We start from the raw sequence: 23,037 nt of genomic DNA, 5'->3' as shown, positions 1-23,037 counted from the left end.
CCTTTTCTTATCTCTGTCTCCCGCTCACTCTCAGTCTGAAGAAGGGTCTCAACCCGAAACGTCACCAATTCCTTCTATCCAGAGATGCTGCCTGTCCCAATGTTATTCCAGAATTTTACATGGATACATAGACAATAGCTGTAGGAGTAGGCCATTCGGCCCTTTGAGCCAGCACCGCCATTCAATGTGATCTTGGCTGATCAACCACAATCAGTACCCCGTTCCTGCTTTCTCCCCATATCCCTTGATTCCGCTAGCCCTAAGAGCTCTATCTAACTCTCTTTTGAATGCATCCGGTGAATCGACCTCCACTGCCTTGTGAGGCAGAGAATTCCACAAATTCGCAACTCTCTGGGTGAATTTTTTTTCCTCATTTCAGTTCTAAATGGCCTACTCCTTATTCTGAAACTGTGGCCCCTGGCTCTGGACTCCCCCAACATTGGGAATATGTTTAGGAAAAAAAACTGCAGATGCTGGTTAAAATTGAAGGTAGACACAAAATGCTGGAGTAACTCAGTGGGTCAGGCAGCATCTCTGGAGAGAAGGAAAGGGTGACGTTTCAGGTCGAGACCCTTCTTCAGACCTACCTTCGGGAGCATGTTTCCTGCATCTAGCGTGTCCAATCCCTTAATCATTTTATATGTTTTTATAAGATCCCCTCTCATCCTTCTAAATTCCAGTGACTGCAAGCCCAGTCGACCCATTCTTTCATCATATGACAGTCCTGCCATCCCGGGAATTAACCTGGTGAACCTACGCTGCACTCCCTCAATAGCAAGAATGCCTTTTCTCAAAATTCATGTCTATCCTAGTTGTAAAGCAGCATCTGCAGTTCATTCCTGCACAGAATAGATGCAGATTTCTTCCCCATGAATGATAATGTTTTGTCCTGCTCTGCACAGAGGAAGGTGACACAACTTTCTGTTGACTGGAGAACTCTAAACACTGCATTAAAAGATTCTAGTCAACAAACGCCCACGGGATGGAGCCAGGAGATGACACACCCGAAGATTACAGGTAGGAGAAACTCTTGATAATATTTCTGAGTGACCAAGACAATTTTGTCATGTCAGATTCACGCAATATATTAGAGCAATATGGCGCTCCTCTCATTTAACAATGAACATCGATAAAATGATTTGAATCTCTCTTCCTCTTGAGAGCTTGATAGAGCTCTTAATGATATTGGGAGAAGGCAGGAACGGGGTACTGATTGAGAATGATCAGCCATGATCACATTGAATGGTGGCGCTGGCTCGAAGGGCCGAAGGGCCGAATGGCCTCCTCCTGCACCTATTGTCTATTGACTTCCTTCCATAATTCTATGTTTGGCTTCCTCTTGTAATGATTTGCTTTCATCAAAACCAAAGATAACAGAGCAGAGCAAGATAGACCACTCCACCCTAAAAACCGTAGTATGTACGTCACGGCGCCATTTTAGTCGGCAGAAACTTGCAGAAACATTCCAAAAGAAAAATAACAAAAATCTGTGAAGTGATAGATGAGATATATTCTGCATGTTTATGGTATCATCACACATACTGTTCCCCCAAAACACAGATTACACTGCGGGAGGCATAACGGATGGCGGGTTTTGCCTACTAAAATGGCGGCCGTTCCTCTCCTTTGCATACTACACCTCAGTACAGGCGATTTCCGCAGAGTGGTTTATCTTGCTCTAGTATCTTTGGTCAAAATGTTCGTAATCTAAAAAAAGAAAGTGAAATGAGATTAGTGTTAAATTTGGCTGGGATGTTCACAACCTAGAAATTAATGTAGGAGATGATGAGGGACATTGATAAAGTGAATAGAAAATACCCATTTCAATGTGGATAAGTGTGAGGTTATCCACTTTGATAGTAAGAATAGGAAGGCAGATTGTTATCTGAATGGTGTCAAGTTAGGAACAGGGGACATACAACGAGATCTGGGTGTCCTGGTTCATCAGTCACTGAAAGGAAGCAGGCAGGTACAGCAGGCAGTGAAGAAAGCCAATGGAATGTTGGCCTTCATAACAAGAGGAGTTGAGTATAGGAGCAAAGAGGTCCTTCTGCAGTTGTACAGGGCCCTAGTGAGACCGCACCTGGAGTACTGTGTGCAGTTTTGGTCTCCAAATTTGAGGAAGGATATTCTTGCTATTGAGGGCGTGCAGCGTAAGTTTACTAGGTTAATTCCCGGAATGGCGGGACTGTTATATGTTGAAAGACTGGAGCGACTAGGCTTGTATACACTGGAATTTAGAAGGATGAGAAGGGATCTTATCGAAACATATAAGATTATTAAGGGGTTGGACACGTTAGAGGCAGGAAACATGTTCCCAATGTTGGGGGAGTCTAGAACAAGGGGCCACAGTTTAAGAATAAGGGGTAGGCCATTTAGAACTGAGATGAGGAAAACCTTTTTCAGTCAGAGAGTTGTGAATCTGTGGAATTCTCTGCCTCAGAAGGCAGTGGAGGCCAATTCTCTGAATGCATTCAAGAGAGAGCTAGACAGAGCTCTTAAGGATAGCGGAGTCAGGGGGTATGGGGAGAAGGCAGGAACGGGGTACTGATTGAGAATGATCAGCCATGATCGCATTGAATGGCGGTGCTGGCTCGAAGGGCCGAATAGCCTCCTTCTGCACCTATTGTCGCTACCTCCTAATGGTCCCTTTACCTTGAGTTCCCTTATCAAATCCGGTCCATTACGCAACACTAAATCCAGAATTGCCTTCTCCCTGGCAGGCTCCAGTACAAGCTGCTCCAAGAATCCATCTCGGAGGCACTCTACAAATTCCCTTTCTTGGGGTCCATTACCAACCTGATTTTCCCAGTCTTCCTGCATATTGAAATCCCCCTTAACCACCATAACATTGCCTTTCTTACATGCCGATTGTATCTCCTGATGTAACTTGTATCCTATATCCTGGCTACTATTTGGGGGCCTGTAAATAACTCAAATTAGGGTCTTTTCACCCTTATAATTTCTCAGCGATATCCACAATGACTCTACATTCTCTCATACTATGTCACCCCTCACTAAGGACTGAATTTCATTCCTTACCAAAGTCAAAGTCAACTTTATTGTCAATTTCCAGTTAGTTTACACAGACAGAAAATCGAAATACCGTTTCCCACAATCCCGAGGAATAAAGTGCATTAAATTAAGTTAAAATTAAAAAGGCACAGCAAACAACAATCAATATAAAATATAGTCACTTCAATGAAAAAAAGATGAAGATGAATATATTACAATAAAAAATAATGAACAGTAGTGCAAAGCCTGTCCATAGCAGCGTTAAAAAACAGTGTCTGGTGCTGGATGTGCGTGTGTGTGGGGTGTTAAAGTCCAGGTCCAATGGGGGCAGGGGAGAGAGGAGGGAGGGAGGGGAGAGAGTTCAGCATCCTGACAGCCTGGTGGAAAAAACTGTTCTTTAGTCGGGTGGTGCTCGACCTCAGGCTGCGAAACCTTCTCCCTGAAGGCAGGAGGGTGAAGAGGCTGTTGGAGGGGTGGGAGGGGTGACCCACAATGCTCAATGTTTTGCGGGTGAGGCGGGTGGTGTAAAGGACCAGGAGTGTTGGGAGTGAGGCGCCAGTGATCCTCTCAGCAGTGTTCATTATGCGCTGCAGGGTCTTGCGGCTGGAGGCTGTGCAGCTTCCGAACCACACAGTGATGCAGCTGCTGAGGATGCTCTCAATGGCGCCTCGGTAAAAAGTGTACATGATGGGTGTGGGGGCTCCCGCTCTCTTCAGTTTGCGGAGGAAGTAGAGGCGCTGCTGGGCTTTCTTGGCGATGGACGTGGTGTTGTTGCTCCAGGTAACAGAGCTACCCCACCCCCTCTGCCCACCTGTCTGTCTTTCCGATAGAACATATAACCTTGAATATTCAGCTCCCAGCTCCAATCCTCTTGCTGCCAGGTCACTGTAATTCCCACAACAGAATTGACTTGTACTCTCTGAGGTCATTGCAATAATTTGGGGATTTTGGGAGTCAAATCAGGCAGGAGTTACACAGTGAGTGTGTAGAGCAGAGGGATCTAGGAGTGCAGGAACATGGTTCCTTGAAAGTGGAATCACAGGTAGTCAAGAAGGGTTTTGGCTCATTGATCTACACCAGTCAGAGTATTGAGTATGGAAGTTAGGCGGTTATGTTACAGTTGTACAGGACATTGGTGAGGCTACATTTGGAATACTGGGTTCAGTTTTGGCACCCAGTTACAGAAAGATATTGTTATGCAGGAAAAGGGTGCAGAGAAGATTTAGGAGTTGCCAGAACTCGAGGGCCTGAGCCTTAGGGTCCAGGTTGAGCAGATTCTAGGTCTTTATTCCTTGGAGTGCAGGAAGATGGGAAGATGAGTGGAGATCTTATAGAGGTGTGGAAGATCATGAGACGAATGGATAGGGTAAATACAATCTTTTAGTAGGGAATCAAGAACCAGGTGACATAGGTTTAAGGTGAGAGGGAAAGACTTAATCGGAACTTGAGGGCAACTTTTTTTACCCAAAGTGGTGGGTGTATGGAACGAGCTGCCAGAGGAGGTAGTTGAGGCAAGTACTATCACAATGTTTCAAAGATATTTGGACAGGTACTTGCATAAGATAGGCTTAGAAGGATATGGGCCAAACGCAGGCAGGTGGAACTAGTGTATGTGGGGCCTGTTGGTCGGTATGGGCAGGTTGGGCCGAAAGGCCTTTTTCCAAGCTGTGTGACTGTAATTACATAAATAATAATGCAGTAATATATCCCATATCCCTCTGCAAGGGTAGTATTGAAGGAGATATGTCAGATAGCCAAACGTTTGTTTGAGAAAGGGTCTTGACTACAAAAATCAATGTCAATAACTTCTCCTTACTTGGATCCACCTATCGTTTTGCCCACTCTTTCCCCACCGCTTTCCCTCGCCTCTTTCTACCAACTTCTCCAGTAACAAAAAAGGGTCCCGACTCAGCGCTTTTTTAAATTTCCCTCCACTGATGCTGCCTGACAATACAATATATCGTTATTGCCATTGTACAGGGGTACAATGAGATTGGGAACGCGCCTCCCATACGATGCAATAAATTAATTAGTCAGTATAAATTTAGATTACCCAATGAAACAAAATTAGAAACAGTTTTAAAACAGAATAAAGTGCAAGTAGATCTGTGCCGGTTCACTGTGCGATGTGACCATCCGGCTCAACAGGACCGGTTCATAGCAGCTATGGCCCTGGGGATGAAGCTGTTCCTGAGTCTGGAGGTGCGGGCGTAGAAGGCCTTGTATCGTCTGCCCGATGGTAGAAGTTCGAACAGACTGTTGCAGGGGTGTGAAGAGTCTTTGTGGATGCTGGTGGCTTTTCTGAGGCATCGTGTGTTGTAGATGCCCTCCAAGGCTGGTAGCTGTGTTCCGATGGTCCTCTGAGCTCTATGGATTACCCGCTGAAGAGCTCTCCTCTCTGCCTCCATGCAGCTGAGGTACCACACAGGGATGCCATGTGTTAGGATGCTCTCTATGGTGCAGCGGTAGAAGGTCGTCAGCAGCTGTTGGGGCAGACCAGACTTCTTCAGTGTTCTCAGATAGAACAGTCGTTGCTGTGCCTTCTTGACCAGCGCAGCGGTGTTAGTGGACCATGTGACCCACTCTGTTCCCTCCAACATTCTGTATTTTTACCCAGCATCTGCAGTCTTGTATTTCAATCTTGCTCTTCTGTTTCCCAGCTCTGACAAAAAGTCTTCAGGGTAAAATGGTTACCGTTTCTCTTTCCGCAGATGCTTCCTGACCTACCAAATGTGTTTTTAACATGTTATATTCTTGTTTCAGATCTAAAAGTAATAATTTAAAAATAAGAGGTCATGCATTTAAGAGACAGGAGGTGAAATTATTTTCCTTCCTCCGACCTCAGTTTAGTTTAATTGTGGAGATAGAGCGTGGAAACAGGCCCTTCAGCCCACCGGGTCCGTGCCGACCAGCGATCCCCGCACACTAACACTATCCTACATACACTAGGGACAATTCACAATTTTACCAAAGCCAATTAACCTCCAAAGCTGTACATCTTTGGAGTGTGCTAGGAAACCGGAGCACCTGGTGAAAACCCATGCAGGTCACAGGGAGAACGTACAAACTCCGCACAGGCGGCACCCGTGGTCAGAATCGAACCCGGGTCTCCGGCACTGTAAGGCAGTAACTCTACCGCCACGCCACCATGCTGCCTCAAGCAAAGCAGACTCTGATCTTGATGGATAGTAGACGGATACCTGTCCTTGAAAGATATACTACAGATAAACTGAAATGTGAAAATTACAGTCAGATCAGCCATTATCTTGTTATTGGAGGAGCAGGCTCAGTAAAATGAACGGCTTCCCACTAACTCTGAGTTAGATAGAACTCTAGGGGCTAGTGGAATCACGGGATATGGGGAGAAGGCAGGCGCAGGTTACTGATTGTGGATGATCAGCCATGATCACAATGAATGGCGGTGCTGGCTCGAAGGGCCAAATGGCCTCCTCCTGCACCTATTGTCTATTATCCTGGCTAAATTTGTGGAATTCTCTGCCACAGAGGGCAGTGGAGGCCAATTCACTGGATGGATTTAAAAGAGAGTTAGATAGAGCTCTAGGGGCTAGTGGAATCAAGGGATATGGGGAGAAGGCAGGCACGGGTTACTGATTGTGGATGATCAGCCATGATCACAATGAATGGTGATGCTGGCTCGAAGGGCCGGCACCTATTTTCTGTGTTTCTATGTTTCCCCTGTTTTTAATTCATCTTGTAAGATGGTGGCAAAGTGCTCAAGTGTGTTGTGATATTTTTTTTCAAGTTTATAATGTCTTGTACATTTGACGGTCCGAAGTAATCTCGTCTCATCTTTCTGTTTTTGCAGTTCACTCAACTGTTCAAACGGTCACCCTGGTGTCCGCAACACCTCCGTCTCCTGCATACAGTCGGCCGGTCACGCACGAAGCCTTCTCTCCAGATCCTGAATTTTTGATGACTGACGATCTGGATAAGTCTGCAGTGGAGATGATTGATTGGCTGTCGCTTATAGATCAAATGATCAAGTCCAGCATAATTACAGTTGGTGATCCAGAGGAGATCAATGAAACTATTGTTCGCCTGAAGGTACGGAAATAACTTCTCTTACCATCACAAAAGCTGCCGGCTGTGTATTGTGCCTTTTTAATAGAATAAAATATTTCAAACAGTTGCAAACAAACTTCAGCTTTGGAGGGGCCACAGTCCCAGGATAAAGGGGAGGCCATTGAAAACTGAAGTGAGAAAAAAACTTTTCCACCCAGAGAGTTGTGAATTTGTGGAATTCTCTGGCACAGAAGGCAGTGGAGGCCAATTCACTGGGGTGAATTTAAAAGAGAGTTAGAAAGAGCTCTAGGGGCTAGCGGAATCAAGGGGTATGGGGAGAAGGCAGGCACGGGTTAATGATTGTGGATGATCAGCCATGATCACAATGAGTGGCGGTGTTGACTCGAAGGGCCAAATGGCCTCTTCCTGCACCTATTTTCTATGTTTCTATGAGTGCCTAAAAGATGGACAGCCTTATTGATGGAGGATTAGTATGGTGAGTGGTGCAAAATTTGGGAACTGGAAGCAATTGGAGGTTTATTTTCATGAACGTGTGTAGCACCAGCAGATAGACTGTGGAGATAGTGGTGGAGAATCTGGTGGAACAGGGATGTTGGGAGGGGTGGTGTTGGCAGGCTGATAGGATGGCATTGATATTGTGTTCCTTTTATTGTCAGGTGTACTGAGAGATGACTCAATGGCACTTCTCACATGTACCGAGGCACAGTGAAATTAATTTTTGTATACAGTTCAGTATAGGTAGCACTTAGATGCGTCTTAGACAGGCATCCCAGATACGGTACAAGTGTAGAGTAAAAAGAAGATGGACACAAAAAGTTGGAGTAACTCAGCGGGTCGGACGACATCCCTGGAGAGAAGGAATCGGTGACGTTTCTGGTTGAAGACTGAGGAAGGGTCTCGACCCAAAATGTCACCTATTCCTTTTCTCCAGGGGTTAGCGAATGCAGCGCCGGAGACCCGGGTTCCATCCCCACTACGGGCGCTGTCTGTACGGAGTTTGCACGTTCTCCCCGTGACCTGCGTGTGTTTTCTCCGAGATCTTCAGTTTCCTCCCACACTCCAAAGACGTGCAGGTTTGTAGGTTAACTGGCTTGGTAAATGTAAACATTGTCCCTAGTGGATAGTGTTAATGTGCGGGGATCGCTGGTCGGCGCGGACCCGATGGGCTGAAAGGGCCTGTTTCCGCGCTGTATCTCTAAACTAAACTAAACTAAGAAAATAAACAGAGTGAAGAGTTGCAGATTAAAAGTGCAAATTTAAAAAAGTGCAAGGGTTGTAACAAGGCAGATTGGGAGATCAGGAATTCATCATCAGCATATGAGAGGTCCATTTAAAAGTCTGATAACAGTGGGAAAAAGGCTGTTCTTGAATCTGTTGGAACGTGCTTTCAAGCTGTTGTATCTTCTGAGTGATGGGAGAGGGGAGAAGAGAGATGTAAGTGGTCCTTGATTATGTTGGTCTTGGTGGCTGAGCTAGCATGAGACCTCATTTAGAATATTGTGTTCAGTTCTGGGCACCATGTTATAGGAAAGATATTGTCAAGCTTGAAAGGGTTCAGAAAAGATTTACGAGGATGTTGCCAGGAGTGAGCTATAGAGAGAGGTTGAGTAGGCTGGGTCTCTATTCCATGGAGTACAGGAGGATGAGAGGAGATCTTATACAAAATCATGAGACGAATCGATCAGGTAGATGCACAGAGTCTTTTACCCAGAGTAGGGGAATCGAGGACCAGAGGACATAGGTTCAAGATGAAGGGGAAAAGATTTAATAGGAATCTGAGGGGTAACTTTTTCACACGGAGAGTGGTGGGTGTTTGGAACAAGCTGCCAGAGGAGGTAGTTGAGGCTGGGACAATCCCATCGTTTAAGAAACACTTGGACAGGTACATGGATAGGACAGGTTTGGAGGGTTATGGACCAAGCGCAGGCAAGTGGGACTAGGGTAGCTGGGACACTGTTGGCCGGTGTGGGCGAGTTGGGCGGGAGGGCCTGTTTCCTCACTGTATCACTCTATGACTCTATGACTCTAAGTGCACATGGGCTGATGGGGAAGAGGTTGGTGTGCGTGATAGGTTGAGCTGCGGGACAGATTGCCGTCCTATCTGTCCATTCAATAATGTTTCGGATTCCTATTTCTTTTAGTTTCACAACAAAAAAAAAGTTTTGCTGTATTTGAATGCAATTCAGGGATTAGTTTATCCTCCAACATCCATATTTATCACAATCTCATTGCTGAAGAATGTTTGCAGTTGGTTTGTTAGACCTTAAAGTGCAAACACTGATGAGCCAATACATTATGACCACTGACAGGCAAAGTGAATAACATTGATTATCTTGTTACAATGGCACCTGTCAAGGGGTGGGATATATTAGGCAGCAAGTGAACAGTCAGTTCTTGAAGTTGATGTGTAGGATGCAGGAGAAATGGGCAGGAGTAAAGACCTGAGCGACTTTGACAAGGGCCAAATTGTTATGGCCAGACGACTGGGTCAGAGCATCTCTGGATCGGCAAGGCTTGTGGGGTGCTCCCGGTCAGTAGTGGTGAGTACCTACCGACAGTGGTCCGAGGAGGGACAAACCACAAACCGGCTGTTGGGCGCCTAAGGCTCATCGATGCGCGAGGGCAACGAAGGCTATCCCGTCTGGTCCGAACTGACAGAAGGTTGACTGTGGCACGAGTCGCAGAAAATGTTAATGGTGGTCACGGGAGGAATGTGTCACAATACACAGTGCATCGCACCCTGCTGCGTATGGGGCTGCACACGGAGGACCAACAGCATATTAGGCAGGTGGTCATAATGTTTTGGCTGATCGGTGTACATGAGCAAAGCACAAGTGCTGGACTACCTCAGCGGGCCAGGCAGCAGCTGTGGAGTACATGGACAGGTGACGGTTTGGACTGGATTAATAGGGAGAGAGAGCTGGGGAACTGTTTGCGTGTGGGACAAAGCCTCCCCAGGTACTTTCCTCTGCAGCAGCAGAAGGTGCAACACCTGTCCCATTCCCTCGTCCCTCACATCCATCCAGCAGCCCGTCCAGGTGAGGCAGAAGTTCAAATGCACCTTCTCTAACCTCATCCACTGCATTCGACCTTCTTCATAGAAACATAGAAAATAAAGGCCATTTAGCCCTTCGAGCCAGCACCGCCATTCATTGTGATCATGGCTGATCATCCGCAATCAGTAACCCGTGCCTGCCTTCACCCCATATCCCTTGATTCCACTAGCCCCTAGACCTCTATCTAACTCTCTTTTAAATTCATCCAGTGAATTGGCCTCCACTGCCCTCTGTGGCAGAGAATTCCACAAATTCACAACTCACTGGGTGAAAAGGTTTTCTCACTTCAGTTTTAAATGGCCTCCCCTTTATTCTTAGACTGTGGCCCCTGGTTCTGGACTCCTCCAACATTGGGAACATTTTTCCTGCATCTAGCTTGTCCAGTCCTTTTATAATTTTATACGTCTCTATAAGATCCCCTCTCATCCTTCTAAACTCCAGTGAATACAAGCCCAGTCTTTCCAATCTTTCCTCATATGACAGTCCCGCCATCCCAGGGATTAACCTCGTGAACCTACACTGCACTGCCTCAATAGCAAGGATGTCTTTCCTCAAATTAGGAGACCAAAACTGCACACGACACTCCAGATGTGGTCTCACCAGGGCCCTGTACAACTGCAGAAGGACCTCTTTACTCCTACACTCAAATCCTCTCGCTATGAAGGCTAACATGCCGTAAGCTTTCTTCACTGCCTGCTGTATCTGATGTGCCGTACTTTACATCTGTGAGACCAAGCGCAGGCTAATCAAACCCAAGAGACACAAAATGCTGGAGTATCTCAGCGGGCCAGACAGTCAGCATATCTGGAGAGAAGGAATGGGTGACGATTTGGGTCGTTCTCCATCATTGCGTGTCTATCTTCGGTTTAAACCAGCATTTGCAGTTCCTACATGTAAACTAAACAACCGTTTTGTCAAACACTTGCACTTGGTCCACCTAGGCCAGCTGGATCTCGCTGTTGCCAACCATATTCAGTCCCCTCCCCATTCCTGTACATTACTGTCTTGGGCCTCCTCCAATGCCAGCAAACTGAAGGAACAGCAGCTTATATTCTGCTTGAGTAGCTTACAACCTAATGATATGAACATTGACTTCTCCAATTGTAGGTACAACCCAGGTATACTTCCCTCTCGTCTGAGTCCCACCCAGGTGCATATCCATCTCCCACTATCGCACCACGTTCCCCTTCCTCTCACCCCCTTCCACCAATATCACTATCTCTATGGCCGGTTCAACGCCAACATGCATCGTTGGGGGTTACGTCCATCAGCAGTCTGCGTGTGTGGAGCAGACCAGCAAACAGCGCAGCACGGCATGTCCGACTGCACTGTCCTCCGTCCCCCTGGTGGAGGGGTAGACCTCACGGCCCTCGACAACAGCACATTGCACTGGCTACAGCGCCTGGAGGGCGTTACATAACTCCTGCTGCCTCAAACACAAGAAGAAGCAGACTTCCTCGAAGCTTCATATTTCACTCGCTTTTCTCTCATCTTACACCCTTTTAAAAAAAATCTCTGGCCTTTGTCCATCCATCTGCCAAACAAAACCCTCCTGACTTAGCAAGGCCTTGTCCTGGCCCCCAACTCTTTTCTAGCTTTCTCCATGGCATAGCGGCAGAGTTGCTGCCTGACAGCAAATGCAGCGCCGGAGACCCAGGTTCCATCCCGACTACGGGTGCTGTTTGTACGGAGTTTGTACGTTCTCCCCGTGACCTGCGTGGGTTTTCTCCGACATCTTCAGTTTCCTCCCACACTCCAAAGACGTGCAGGTTTGTAGGTTAATTGGCTTCGTAAATGTTAAAAAAATTCTCCCTAGTGGGTGTAGGATAGTGTTAGTGTGCGGGGATCGCTGGTTGGCACGGACTCGGTGGGCCGAAGGGCCTGTTTCCCCGCTGTATCTCTAAACTATCGCAATTAGTCTGAAGAAGGGCCTTGACTGGAAACACGCCTGTTCATGTCCTCCAGAGATGCTGCCTAACCCACTGAGTTACTCTGGCAGTTTGTGGCTAACTCAGGATTCGAGAATCTGCAGTTGTTTCTCTGAAACTCATTCATGGATCTTTTTGGAACCAGACCACCAAGAACGAGCTGGAGCAGCAGAGGCCCCGGCTAGATGCTATTTTCACTCTTGCTCAGAACCTGAAGAACAAAGCGCCTGACTTGGAGGAGCGAACTGCAATCACTGAGCGATGTGAGTAAGGTTCTCTCACAAATGTTTTGTAAACCTGATAACATCCGCAGTTGATTTTTATTGCTGTAAACCAGATGCATTTGCGAATATGCTAACAACAAAAAATGTGTATAAATTTTAAACAGCATTGTTTCTGATTGTGGAGCAATGTGGAGCAATCCGCATTGTGGAGCAATCCACCTCTCCAGAGATGCTGCCTGTCCTGCTGAGTTTCTCCAGTTTTTGGTGTCTATCTTCAATTTCCAGAAGATTTTGCTTCAGTGAAGTAGGAAAGAAAACTGCAGATGCTGGTTTAAATCGAAGGCAGACACAAAATGGTGGAGTAACTCAGCGGGTCAGGCAGCATCTCTGGAGTGAAGAAATGGGTGATGTTTTGGGTCGAGACCAGTTAGAACGGAGATGAGGAAAAACTTTTTCAGTCAAAGATTTGTAAATCTGTGGAATTCTCTGCCTCAGAGGGCAGTGGAGGCCAATTCTCTGATAGAGCTCTTAAGGATAGCGGAGTCAGGGGGTATGGGGAGAAGGCAGGAACAGGGTACTGATTGAGAATGATCAGCCATGATCACATTGAATGGCGGTGCTGGCTTGAAGGGCCGAATGACCTCCTCCTGCACCTGTTGTCTATTGTCTATATCTATGCAGCTGGCGGGAAGCCCACACCACCCTCCTGTTGGAACAACACGGGTCATTCAGGGAACGGGACCACCTCAAGAGCCCCGACACCTCCCCCTTCTTAATCTCAAATTGCCCTTGCATATTAGTACTCTCCACGCTGATCTCACTGTCCTCCATGTCCTCCTCCTTGATGAAAACAGATGCAAAGTACTCGTACATCCCCAGACTGCAAGAGGGCCATTCTTTGGAAAGTGAACCAAAATGTCACACACGTGACCAGGCGTCAACTCATACAGTAACGCATTAAAAAATTATTGTAAGAGATTAATCTTCTCCGTTGCTATTTTCCCACCTACAGAACTATAATGCATGCATGCTGAAGATATGAACATTCTAGCTTTTTAAAATTCACCAGAGTTTGTAAAACTGAGTTATGAATAAAAAGCTGTCATGTGAGGTCACACACGTGACCAGTCATATTTGACCTCTGACCTTAAACAAACATTGTCAGTATCGCATCTAAGAATTTCACTTGATAAACCTCGACATATATGTCATATATACAGTACAAAACAATATACCTGTAATGCTTTCGGAATTAGAAGAGATGTATTCCACAATTTGTCATATTTTTAGTCGCACACGTGACTATGAATGGCCCAGGTGCAAATTCTCTCCTTCCTTCTCCCTGGTTACCCTCTTGGTTTTATATAAGTATAAAAAGTTTTGGGATTTTCTTTACTCTGACTTGCCAAAGCCTTTTTGTGGCCCCGTTTGGCTCCTCAACTCACACGCTTGAGTTATTTCCTTCTTTCTTTACTTTCCTCAAAAGCATTGTCTGATTCTATCATCTTCAACCTTTTTTGTGCTTCCTTTTTCTTTTTGACCAAATTTACCACCTCTTTGGTCACCCAAGGTTCCCAATCGTCGCCCATTCCTTCTCTCCGCTGCCTGTCCCGCTGAGTTACTCCAGCATTTTGTGTCTATCTTCGGCGTAAACCACCATCTGCCGTTCCTTCCTACACATTTTACTAAAATGACTTTATTTTACTTAAAACTGCAAAATATTTTCACAGCACATAAATGTTTCATGTAATTTCCTTTTTCGGAAACCTGTCCTCCAGGGATGCTCCTTTAAAGCTACGAGGTGCATATTTGCAGAATGTTGCAGACTTGGTCGTGTCTGCAGAAATGTGCTCTGATGTTTGAAGTTTAAATTGTGCACCTACCTGAGTGTGAAAGGATTTTCTGTATGCGTGCCTTACGTTTATGTTTCTGTGCAGTGGTGAGGGTTCAGAACCATTGGGACGGCACACAACAAAAATTGGAGGCTCGGCAGCAGCAGCTGGAGAAACTGCTCGGTGATAGCGTGCAGTGGGAGGAAGAGAGGCAGGCAACTGCACGGCTGGTGGGCCAGAGTGACGCTCGCCTGCAGTCCCTGCTGCAAGTTACCTCCGAACCCTTTGACCCACAGCTCGCAGAAAGCAAGGTAACCTCTCGTCTTTAAACAGCGGACTGTTGGTGGAATGGAATACTTTATTGTCTCATGTGATAAGGCAGAGTGAAATTCTTTGCTTGCGTATTGGAAAGACTGGGCTTGTATTCGCTGGAGTTTACAAAGATGAGAGGGGATCTGATAGAAACGTGTAAAATTATAAAAGGACTGGACAAGCTAGATGCAGGAAAAATGTTCCCAATGTTGGGGGAGTCCAGAACCAGGGGCCACAGTCTAAGAATAAAGTGGGAAGGCCATTTAAAACTGAGGTGAGAAAAAAACATTTTCACCCAGAGAGTTGTGAATTTGTGGAATTCTCTGCCACAGAGGGCAGCGGAGGCCAATTCACTGGATCAATTTAAAAGGGAGTTAGATAGAGCTCTAGGGGCTAGTGGAATCAAGAGATATGGGGAGAAGGCAGGCACGGGTTACTGATTGTGGATGATCTGCCATGATCACAATGAATGGCGGTGCTGGCTCGAAGGGCCGAATGGCCTCCTCCACCACCATGTTTCTGTACCCCCGGTATAAAAATAGCAGCTACCTACGGCGCTGTCAAAGTTACAAAGTATGCCGGCTCTTCCTTTGCCCTCTCCCACCCCCCCCCCCACCCCCAAAGCGGTTCTCCCACACCGGATCCCCATTGTCCACTGTTCTTCCCCCTCCCTCACGGCGGTCCCCCCACGCTCTCATCTACCGCCGACCCGCGAGACATCACCACCACCACCGAGGTCCCATGGGGATTCGACGCTGCCACTGTTTCACCGCTGCCAACGCCCCACTTCACATATCCATCTTGTTCGTCGGTTGACGCCATAATCGACCTCTCCACAACGCTGCCGAGACCTCTCCCAAGGCCTCCGTAGTGCCAACCCAGGCTCTGACCACCTCGGCTCCGAATCCGCAAAGCGAGGCTTGTCCGACCCGCGAGGCCCCGGCCGGGCTCCGACCCGGGCTTCTCCGCGGCCATCCGGGAGGCATCGAGAACGCGGCGCCTCGATAAAGGCCTTCACCTGCGTTCCCAGGCCGCGGCCGCAGCTCGGCGGGAAGCCTTATCCCTCGCGGCCCAACGGGAAGATTTTTTGTTTTGAAAGTTGTTGAAGGGCTTGAATTTTATTCTTAAAGTCTCAAAAAAATGAAGCTGGTTTGATGACAGGACTGATGACATTCCTGGGGAAATGTCCAGTGAGGCTACGCGGGTAGAACTCAGAAATAAGACTGGGGTAATCAATTTGATGGGATTGTTTTAGAATGTAGAGATACAGTGTAGAAACGGGCCCTGTGACCCACAGAGTCCTGACCAGCGCTCACCCGTACACTAGTTCAATCCTACACACTAGGGACAATATACAGAAGCCAATGACCTCACAAACCTGCACGTCTTTGGAGTGTGGGAGGAAACTGGAGCGCCTGGAGAAAACCATCAGCGGTGAGAAAATTACTCTAGAGGATTCTGGGAGACAGGAAATATTTGCACGAGGAAAAGTAAGTTCTGATTAGGCACTGTTTTGCCTGAATCGTGGGAAATCGTGTCTCTTGAATTTGATGGAATTTTCTGGAGAGATTTTCTGAGTATTGAGGAGAACAGGGATTTCGGCAAGGTCTTTGACAGGGACATGCGTGGTAGTACTGCCCGGAGGGTTGGATCGCATGGGTTCCAGGTTGAGCAAGGCATTTGCGTACAAATTTGGCTGGGTACCAAACTGGGTATAAAAGTTGCAAGTCAAGACAACAGTGGAGGATTGTTTTTTTAAATTAGAGGCCTGTGTTCAGTGGTGTGCTGCAGAGATTGGTGCTGTTGCTTGTCATCAACATTAGCGATTTGGATCAGATTGTAGTTACCATGGTTAGTAAGTTTATGAATGATTCCTTTTCGAGTCTTACAGCGTGGAAATTTGCCCTTCAGCCTAACTTGCCCACACCGGCCAACATTTCCCATTTACATTAGTTGCACCTGCCTGCGTTTGGCCCATATCCCTCTAAACATGTTCTACCCATGTCCCTGTCTAAATGTGTCTTAAGCATTGTAATAGTCCCAGCCTCAACCACTCCCTCTAGCAGCTCTTTCCATGCACCCACCACCCCTTGTGGAAAAAGTTACCCCTCAGGTTCCTATTAAATCACCCCTCACCTTAAACCAATGTCCTCCGGTTCTTGATTCCCCTACAAGAGAATCTGTGTGTCTACCCGATCTATTCCGCTCATGATTTTTACACCTCTATCAGATCATCCCTCATCCTCCTGCGCTCCAAGGAATAGAATCCTAGCCTATTCAACCTCTCCCTATAGCTCACACCCTCTCGTCCAGGCAACATCTTAGTAAATCTTTTCTGTGCCCTTTCCAGCTTGACATACATCTTTCCTATAACATGGTGCCCTGAACTGAACACACTACTCTAAATGGGCCCTCACCAACGACTTCTACAACTGCAACATGACCTCCCAACTTCTATACTCATTCTACCTACCTGTGATGCCTCCTTCAAGGAACCATGCACCTACACTCCTAGACCTCTCTGCTCTACAGCGCTCCCCAGAGCTCTACCGTTCACGGTGTAGGTTCTGCCCACGTTAGACTTCCCAAAATGCAACACCTCACATTTCTCTGTATTAAATTCCATCATCCATTCCTCAGCCCACCTGCCCAACCGATCAAGATCCGTCTTCACTATCTGCAATACCATCCACTTTTGTGTCATCTGCAAACTTGCTAACCATGATATGGTTCAAATCATTGATATAGATGACAAACGGCAATGGGCCCAGCATCGAAACATGAGGCACATCACTAGTCACAGGCCTCCAGTCCGAAAAGCAAACTTCCATCATCACCCTCTGCTTCCTTCCATGAAGCCAATTTTAGGTCATAAGTGATAGGAGCAGAATTAGGCCATTCGGCCCATCAAGTCTACTCCGCCATTCAATCATGGCTGATCTATCTCTCCCACCTAACTCTATTCTCCTGCCTTCGACTTGGCCATTGATGGCCTCCACAGCCTTCTGTGGGAAAGAATTCCACAGATTCACCGCCCTCTGACTAAAGAAATTCCTCCTCATCTCCTTCCTAAAGGAACCTCCTTTAATTCTGAGGCTGTGCCCTCTAGTCCTAGACTCTCCCACGAGTGGAAACATCCTCTCCACATCCACTCTATCCAAGCCTTTCACTATTCATTATGTTTCAATGAGGTCCCCCCTCATCCTTCTAAACTCTGACGAGTACAAGCCCAGTGCTGTCAAACTCATCATAGGTTAACCCACTCATTCCTGGGATCATTCTTGTAAACCTCCTCTGGACCCTCTCCAGATCCAGCACATCCTCGGATATGGGGCCCAAAACTGCTCACAATATTCCAAATGCGGCCTGACCAGCGCCTTATAGAGCCTCAACATTACATCCCTGTTTGTGTATACAAGCCCTTTTGAAATAAATGCTCGCATTGCATTTTCCTTCTTTACCGCTGATTTGACTTGCAAATTAACTTTTTGGGAATCCTGCACCAGCACTCCCAAGTCCCTTTACACCTCCGATTCCTGGATTCTCTCCCCATTTAGAAAATAGTCTATGCCTTTACCCCTACTACCAAAATGCACGACTCCACACTTTGCTACACTATATTCCATCTGCCACTTCTCTGCCCACTCTCCCAACCTGCCCGTCCTTCTGCAGAGTCCCTGCTTTCTCTACACTACCTCCCCCTCCACTTATTTTCGTATCATCCACAAACTTGGCCACAAAGCCTTCAATCCCCTCGTCCAAATCATTAATATACAACGTGAAGAGCAGCGGCCCCAGCACCGAGCCCTGCGGAACTCCGCTAGTCATTGGCAGCCAAGCAGAAACACCCCCCTTTATTGCCACTCTTTGCCTTCTGCCATCCAGCCAACCTGCTGTCCATGCCAGTATCTGCCCTTTGATACCGTGGACTCTCATCTTCCTGAGCAGCCTCACGTGTGGCATCTTTCAGAAAAACTGAAAAATTTCTCTCCTTTCATCTATCTTTCCTTGAATCCCATGGGATGTGACTTGGCAGAGCTGGCCCTGGTGAGGGTTTGGTGGGAGCACCCGAGTCTCATCTAATGATAAAATGATGATGCAGAGAGAATGGAGTGACTAGAAGTGGACAACTATTAACTTTGAAGCAAGCAGCAGATTGAACTAACACTTGGCCATAAGAGCTGAATTCCTTGACAATTTCCATCAAAATCTTCTTCGCTACGAGTGATGGTTAGAGTACTGCAGTTATCTGAATTGCAAACTTGGTGTGGACAGGAAGTTGAGCCTTTAGGAAAAGGGCCTGTTTCTGCTTGTATCTCTAAACTAAACCAAACACCCCTTGACTGAGGGGTGACTCAACCTTCATGGTAGTGTAAGAAAATAACTGCAGATGCTGGTACAAATCGAAGGTATTTATTCACAAAATGCTGGAGTAACTCTGCAGGTCAGGCAGCATCTCGGGAGAGAAGGAATGGGTGATGTTTCAGGTCGAGACCCTTCTTCAGACTGATGTCAGGGGGGCGGGACAAAGGAAGGATATAGGTGGAGACAGGAAGATAGAGGGAGAACTGGGAAGGGGGAGGGGAAGAGAGGGACAGAGGAACTATCTAAAGTTGGAGAAGTCAATGTTCATACCACTGGGCTGCAAGCTGCCCAAGCGAAATATGAGGTGCTATTCCTCCAATTTGCGGTGGGCCTCACTATGGCACTGGAGGAGGCTGGGTAACTGAACATCATGCTCTGTTGATGAATGTTTGGTTTCTACTTCAGCATTGAGTTATAAATGTTTCAAACGAACAAGTATCCATAATAAAATAGTCAGCTTTTATCCATTGTGCACAGAAGGAAAAAGGCAAATGGATGAATTTCTATTGAGAATTAGATTTTTTTTAAAGTTTCAGATTTTAATTTTGGAGATTTTTGGTTTACCTGCTGACATCTCTGTGAACAATGATTTGGTGTCATATAAATGCAGGAAGGAACTGCAGATGCTGGTTTAAACTGAAGATAGACACAGAAAGCTGGAATATCTCAGCAGCAGGCCAGACAGCATCTCTGGGGAAAATGAATAGGTGATGTTTTGTGTCGGGAGCCTACTTCAGATGTATTATATATTACCATATATTATATTTCCAATTGATGAATTCCAAAAATTGTTCAAATCCCTGTCGATAAACCTATGTATTTCTGAAAAGGATGAAATAGTACTCCAGATGTAGTATACAGGTGCTCCTCAACTTATGATGGGGTTCCATTCCGATAAACCCGTCGCAAACCGAAAATATCGTAGGTTGAAATGCATTGACTGCACGGGGTCACGTGGGCGGAAGCTCGCTAAGGCTCGCTACGTGTCGCTGCCGTTTACACCATCGCAAAGTTGAAATATCGCAAGTGGAAGCATTGTAAGCCAGGTAGCACCCGTATGTGTTTTGTATTTATGGAGACAACCTGTATCTCTTGATCTGTTTTTCAGCACTTCTTACAGGAGTTACAGAAAGGGCAGATTACACTGACGTCTTTCAATAATTTCTCCAACAACTTGCTGAATGATTATGCAGAGGATGATACTCGGAAGGTGAAAGAAGATACAGAGAAAATCAATATGACCTGGGATAATATTAACCACAGGTGAGGTTTGGATCAAAAATGTATTGTTAATTTTATTTGAGAGAAAATCAGTTATTTCCGTTCAGCCTGGTCATACAATCATGCAGCACGGAAACTGGGTCTTTGGCCCAACTCATCCATGTCAAGCAAGATGTCCCATCTAACCTAGTCCCAGTTTAGTTTATCATCCACAATCAGTAACCCATGCCTACCTTCTCCCCATATCCCTTGAGTTACGAGTTACTGATTGTGGATGATCAGCCATGATCACAATGAATGGCGGTGCTGGCTCGAAGGGCCGAATGGCCTCCTCCTGCACCTATTTTCTATGTTTCTATGTTTCTATCTACCTGTGTTGCCATAGACTTGACCGCAAGACCTCTCTGTACATCAATACTGTTAGGGATCATGCCATTAGTTGTATATTTTCCCCATTACGTTTGACCTCCTAAGGTGCAACACGGCACACTTGCTCAGATTAAACTCCATCTGCCATTTCTGCAGCTGATCCATGCCCCACAGTATTCTTTGACAGCCTTCCTCAACTGCCCAGCAACCTTGGTGTCATCTGCAAGCTTACTAACCAACCCATCTATATTTATGTCAAGGTCATTTATATATTTCACAAACGGCAGATGTCCCAGCAGATATCCGGTCCCTGCGGAACTCCACTGGTCACAGACCTCCAGCCCGTGAATTGTCCTTCCACCACAACCCTCTGCGTTCTATCAGTAAGCCAATTCTGAATCCAAGTCACTGTTAACACCATGCATCTTAACCTTATGGGTCATTCTACCATGCGGGACTTTATCAAATGCCTTGCAAAAATGAATGAATGAATAGGTTTATTGGCCAAGTATGCATATACAAGGAATGTGCCTTGATGTAAACAACACCCTAACCTCATCAATCGCCTTTGTCACCCCCTCAAAAAACGTGATCAAGTAAGTAAATTATGACATGTTGCGTAGAAAGGGCATGCTGGCTGTTCCTAATTAACCCATTTTCTTCCAAATGGGAGTAAATCCTATCTCAATGAATCATCTCGAATAGCTTCCGTACCAGTGAAGTGAGGCTCACTGACCTATACAGGTGCTCCTCATGTCCCCAGAAACCCATCGTAAACTGAAAATATCGTAAGTCGACATGGCATGCAATACACCTGACCAGGTGGCCGGAGGCGATCGGCGGCTCGCTGCCGTTGCCCAACGTTTGCACCATCGTAAAGTCGAAATATCGCAAGTCGAAGCATCGTAGGTCAGGGAGCATCTGTGATTCCTTAGATTCTCTGTACTTCCCTTCTTAAATAAAGCTACTCTCCATTGCTCCCACGCCTCACTTGTGGCTCGAGAAGACACAAAGATGTTCATCGAGGCCCCCGCAATCTCCTCTCTTGTCTCTCAATAATCTGGGATAGATCCCATCAGGTCCGGTGATTTATCTACAAGAAACATCCCCAACACCTCCTTTACCCGAGAGCGGTCCTACCTTCTCCCTGGTTGTTTTATAATGTAGGAATAAAAAGCTTTTGTTTAGTTTAGTTTAGAGATACAGCGCGGAAACTGGCCACTTCGGCCCACCGGGTCTGCGCCGCCCAGCGATCCCCGCACATTAACACTATCCTACACGCACTAGGGACAATTTTTACATTTACCAAGCCAATTAACCTACAAACCTGCACGTCTTTGGAGTGTGGGAGGAAACTGAAGATCTTGGAGAAAACCCACGCAGGTCACGGGGAGAATGTACAAACTCCGTACAGTCAGCACCCGTAGTCGGGATCAAACCCGGGTCTCCGGCGCTGCATTCGCTGTAAGGCAGCAACTCTACCGCTGCGCCACCGTGACCGCCCTTTAGTTTAGAGATACAGCGTGGAAGATGCCCAGGGAAAACCTATGTGCTGACTGGGGGAGGTACAATCTCCGCATTGACAGCACCCATAGTCACTGATGCTGTGAGGCATCAGAACCTCCGCTGCAGTTATTGGGATGTTCTTTCATCTGACTTGCCAAAGCCATTTCATGGCCCCTTTTGTTCCTCCTGATTGTCCCATTGTTTCATGTTCTGCTGTTTTGTCTCTTGCCTTGGTGTGTTGCAGTTTATTCACTATTTAACTTTGTATTTATACAGTCATAGAGTCATACAGTGTGGAAACAGGCCCTTTGGCCCAACCTGCCTACAGCGACCAACAATGTCCCAGCTACCCTAGTCCCACTTGCCTGCGCTTGGTCCATAACCCTCCAAACCTGTCCTATCTATGTACCTGTCCAACTGTTTCTTAAACAATGGGATAGTCCCAGCCTCAACTACCTCTTCTGGCAGCTTGTTCCATACACCCACCACCCTCTGTGTGAAAAAGTTACCCCTCGGATTCCTATTAAATCTTTTCCCCTTTACCGTGAAGCAATATCCTCTGATCCTCGATTCCCCTATTCTGGGTAAAAGACTCTGCATCTACCCGATCTATTCCTCTCATGATTTTGTACACCTCTATAAGATCTCCCCTCATCCTCCTACGCTCCGTGGAATAGAGACCCAGCCTACTCAACCTCTCCCTGTAGCTCACACCCTCTAGTCCTGGCAACATCCTCGTCAATGTTTTCTGAACCCTTTCAAGCTTGACAATATCTTTCCTATGACATGGTGCCCAGAATTGAACACAGTATTCATTTTAATCTGTGAAATCCACCAATATACCATGTCACAGATTCACCTTATTAAAAATAAGATGAGTTCATTTGTAGATTTATTTTTAGAATACACTGGGAGCGCTCAACAGGGCAAGGTGAGAGTGAGTCAGTGTTTCAGATCAACGTCCTTTCATCACAACTGGGAATGTGAGAAATCAAAGTTAAAATTACAGAGAGGGAAAGGGTGGAGATAGAAACATAGACAATAGGGGTGCAGGAAGAGGCCATTTGGCCCTTTGAGCCAGCCATTCATTGTGATCATGGCTGATCATCCACAATCAGTAACCCATGCCTTCCACTTGATTCCGCTAGCCCCTTGAGCTCTATCT

The 23,037-nt window shown here is 46.5% G+C and overlaps 1 protein-coding gene across 7 annotated transcripts in view; it reads left to right on the top strand.

The window, feature by feature from the left end:
- LOC144596441 (utrophin-like) overlaps positions 1 to 23,037 on the top strand; it is a 401,591-nt gene that overhangs the window by 252,312 nt on the left and 126,242 nt on the right. For all 7 annotated transcript variants that reach the window (XM_078404693.1, XM_078404692.1, XM_078404691.1 and 4 more), the window contains 5 exons: positions 903 to 1,017; positions 6,842 to 7,080; positions 12,189 to 12,306; positions 14,205 to 14,410; positions 19,885 to 20,039. In XM_078404693.1, the coding sequence (XP_078260819.1) occupies positions 903 to 1,017; positions 6,842 to 7,080; positions 12,189 to 12,306; positions 14,205 to 14,410; positions 19,885 to 20,039 (833 nt within the window). The remainder of the gene's footprint in view (positions 1 to 902; positions 1,018 to 6,841; positions 7,081 to 12,188; positions 12,307 to 14,204; positions 14,411 to 19,884; positions 20,040 to 23,037) is intronic.

The sequence above is a fragment of the Rhinoraja longicauda genome, chromosome 9 (genome assembly GCF_053455715.1).
Source record: "Rhinoraja longicauda isolate Sanriku21f chromosome 9, sRhiLon1.1, whole genome shotgun sequence".
Classification (NCBI taxonomy): domain Eukaryota; kingdom Metazoa; phylum Chordata; class Chondrichthyes; order Rajiformes; family Arhynchobatidae; genus Rhinoraja; species Rhinoraja longicauda.
Note: the sequence above shows the minus strand (reverse complement) of the source record. Positions and strands in the feature narration are given on the sequence as shown.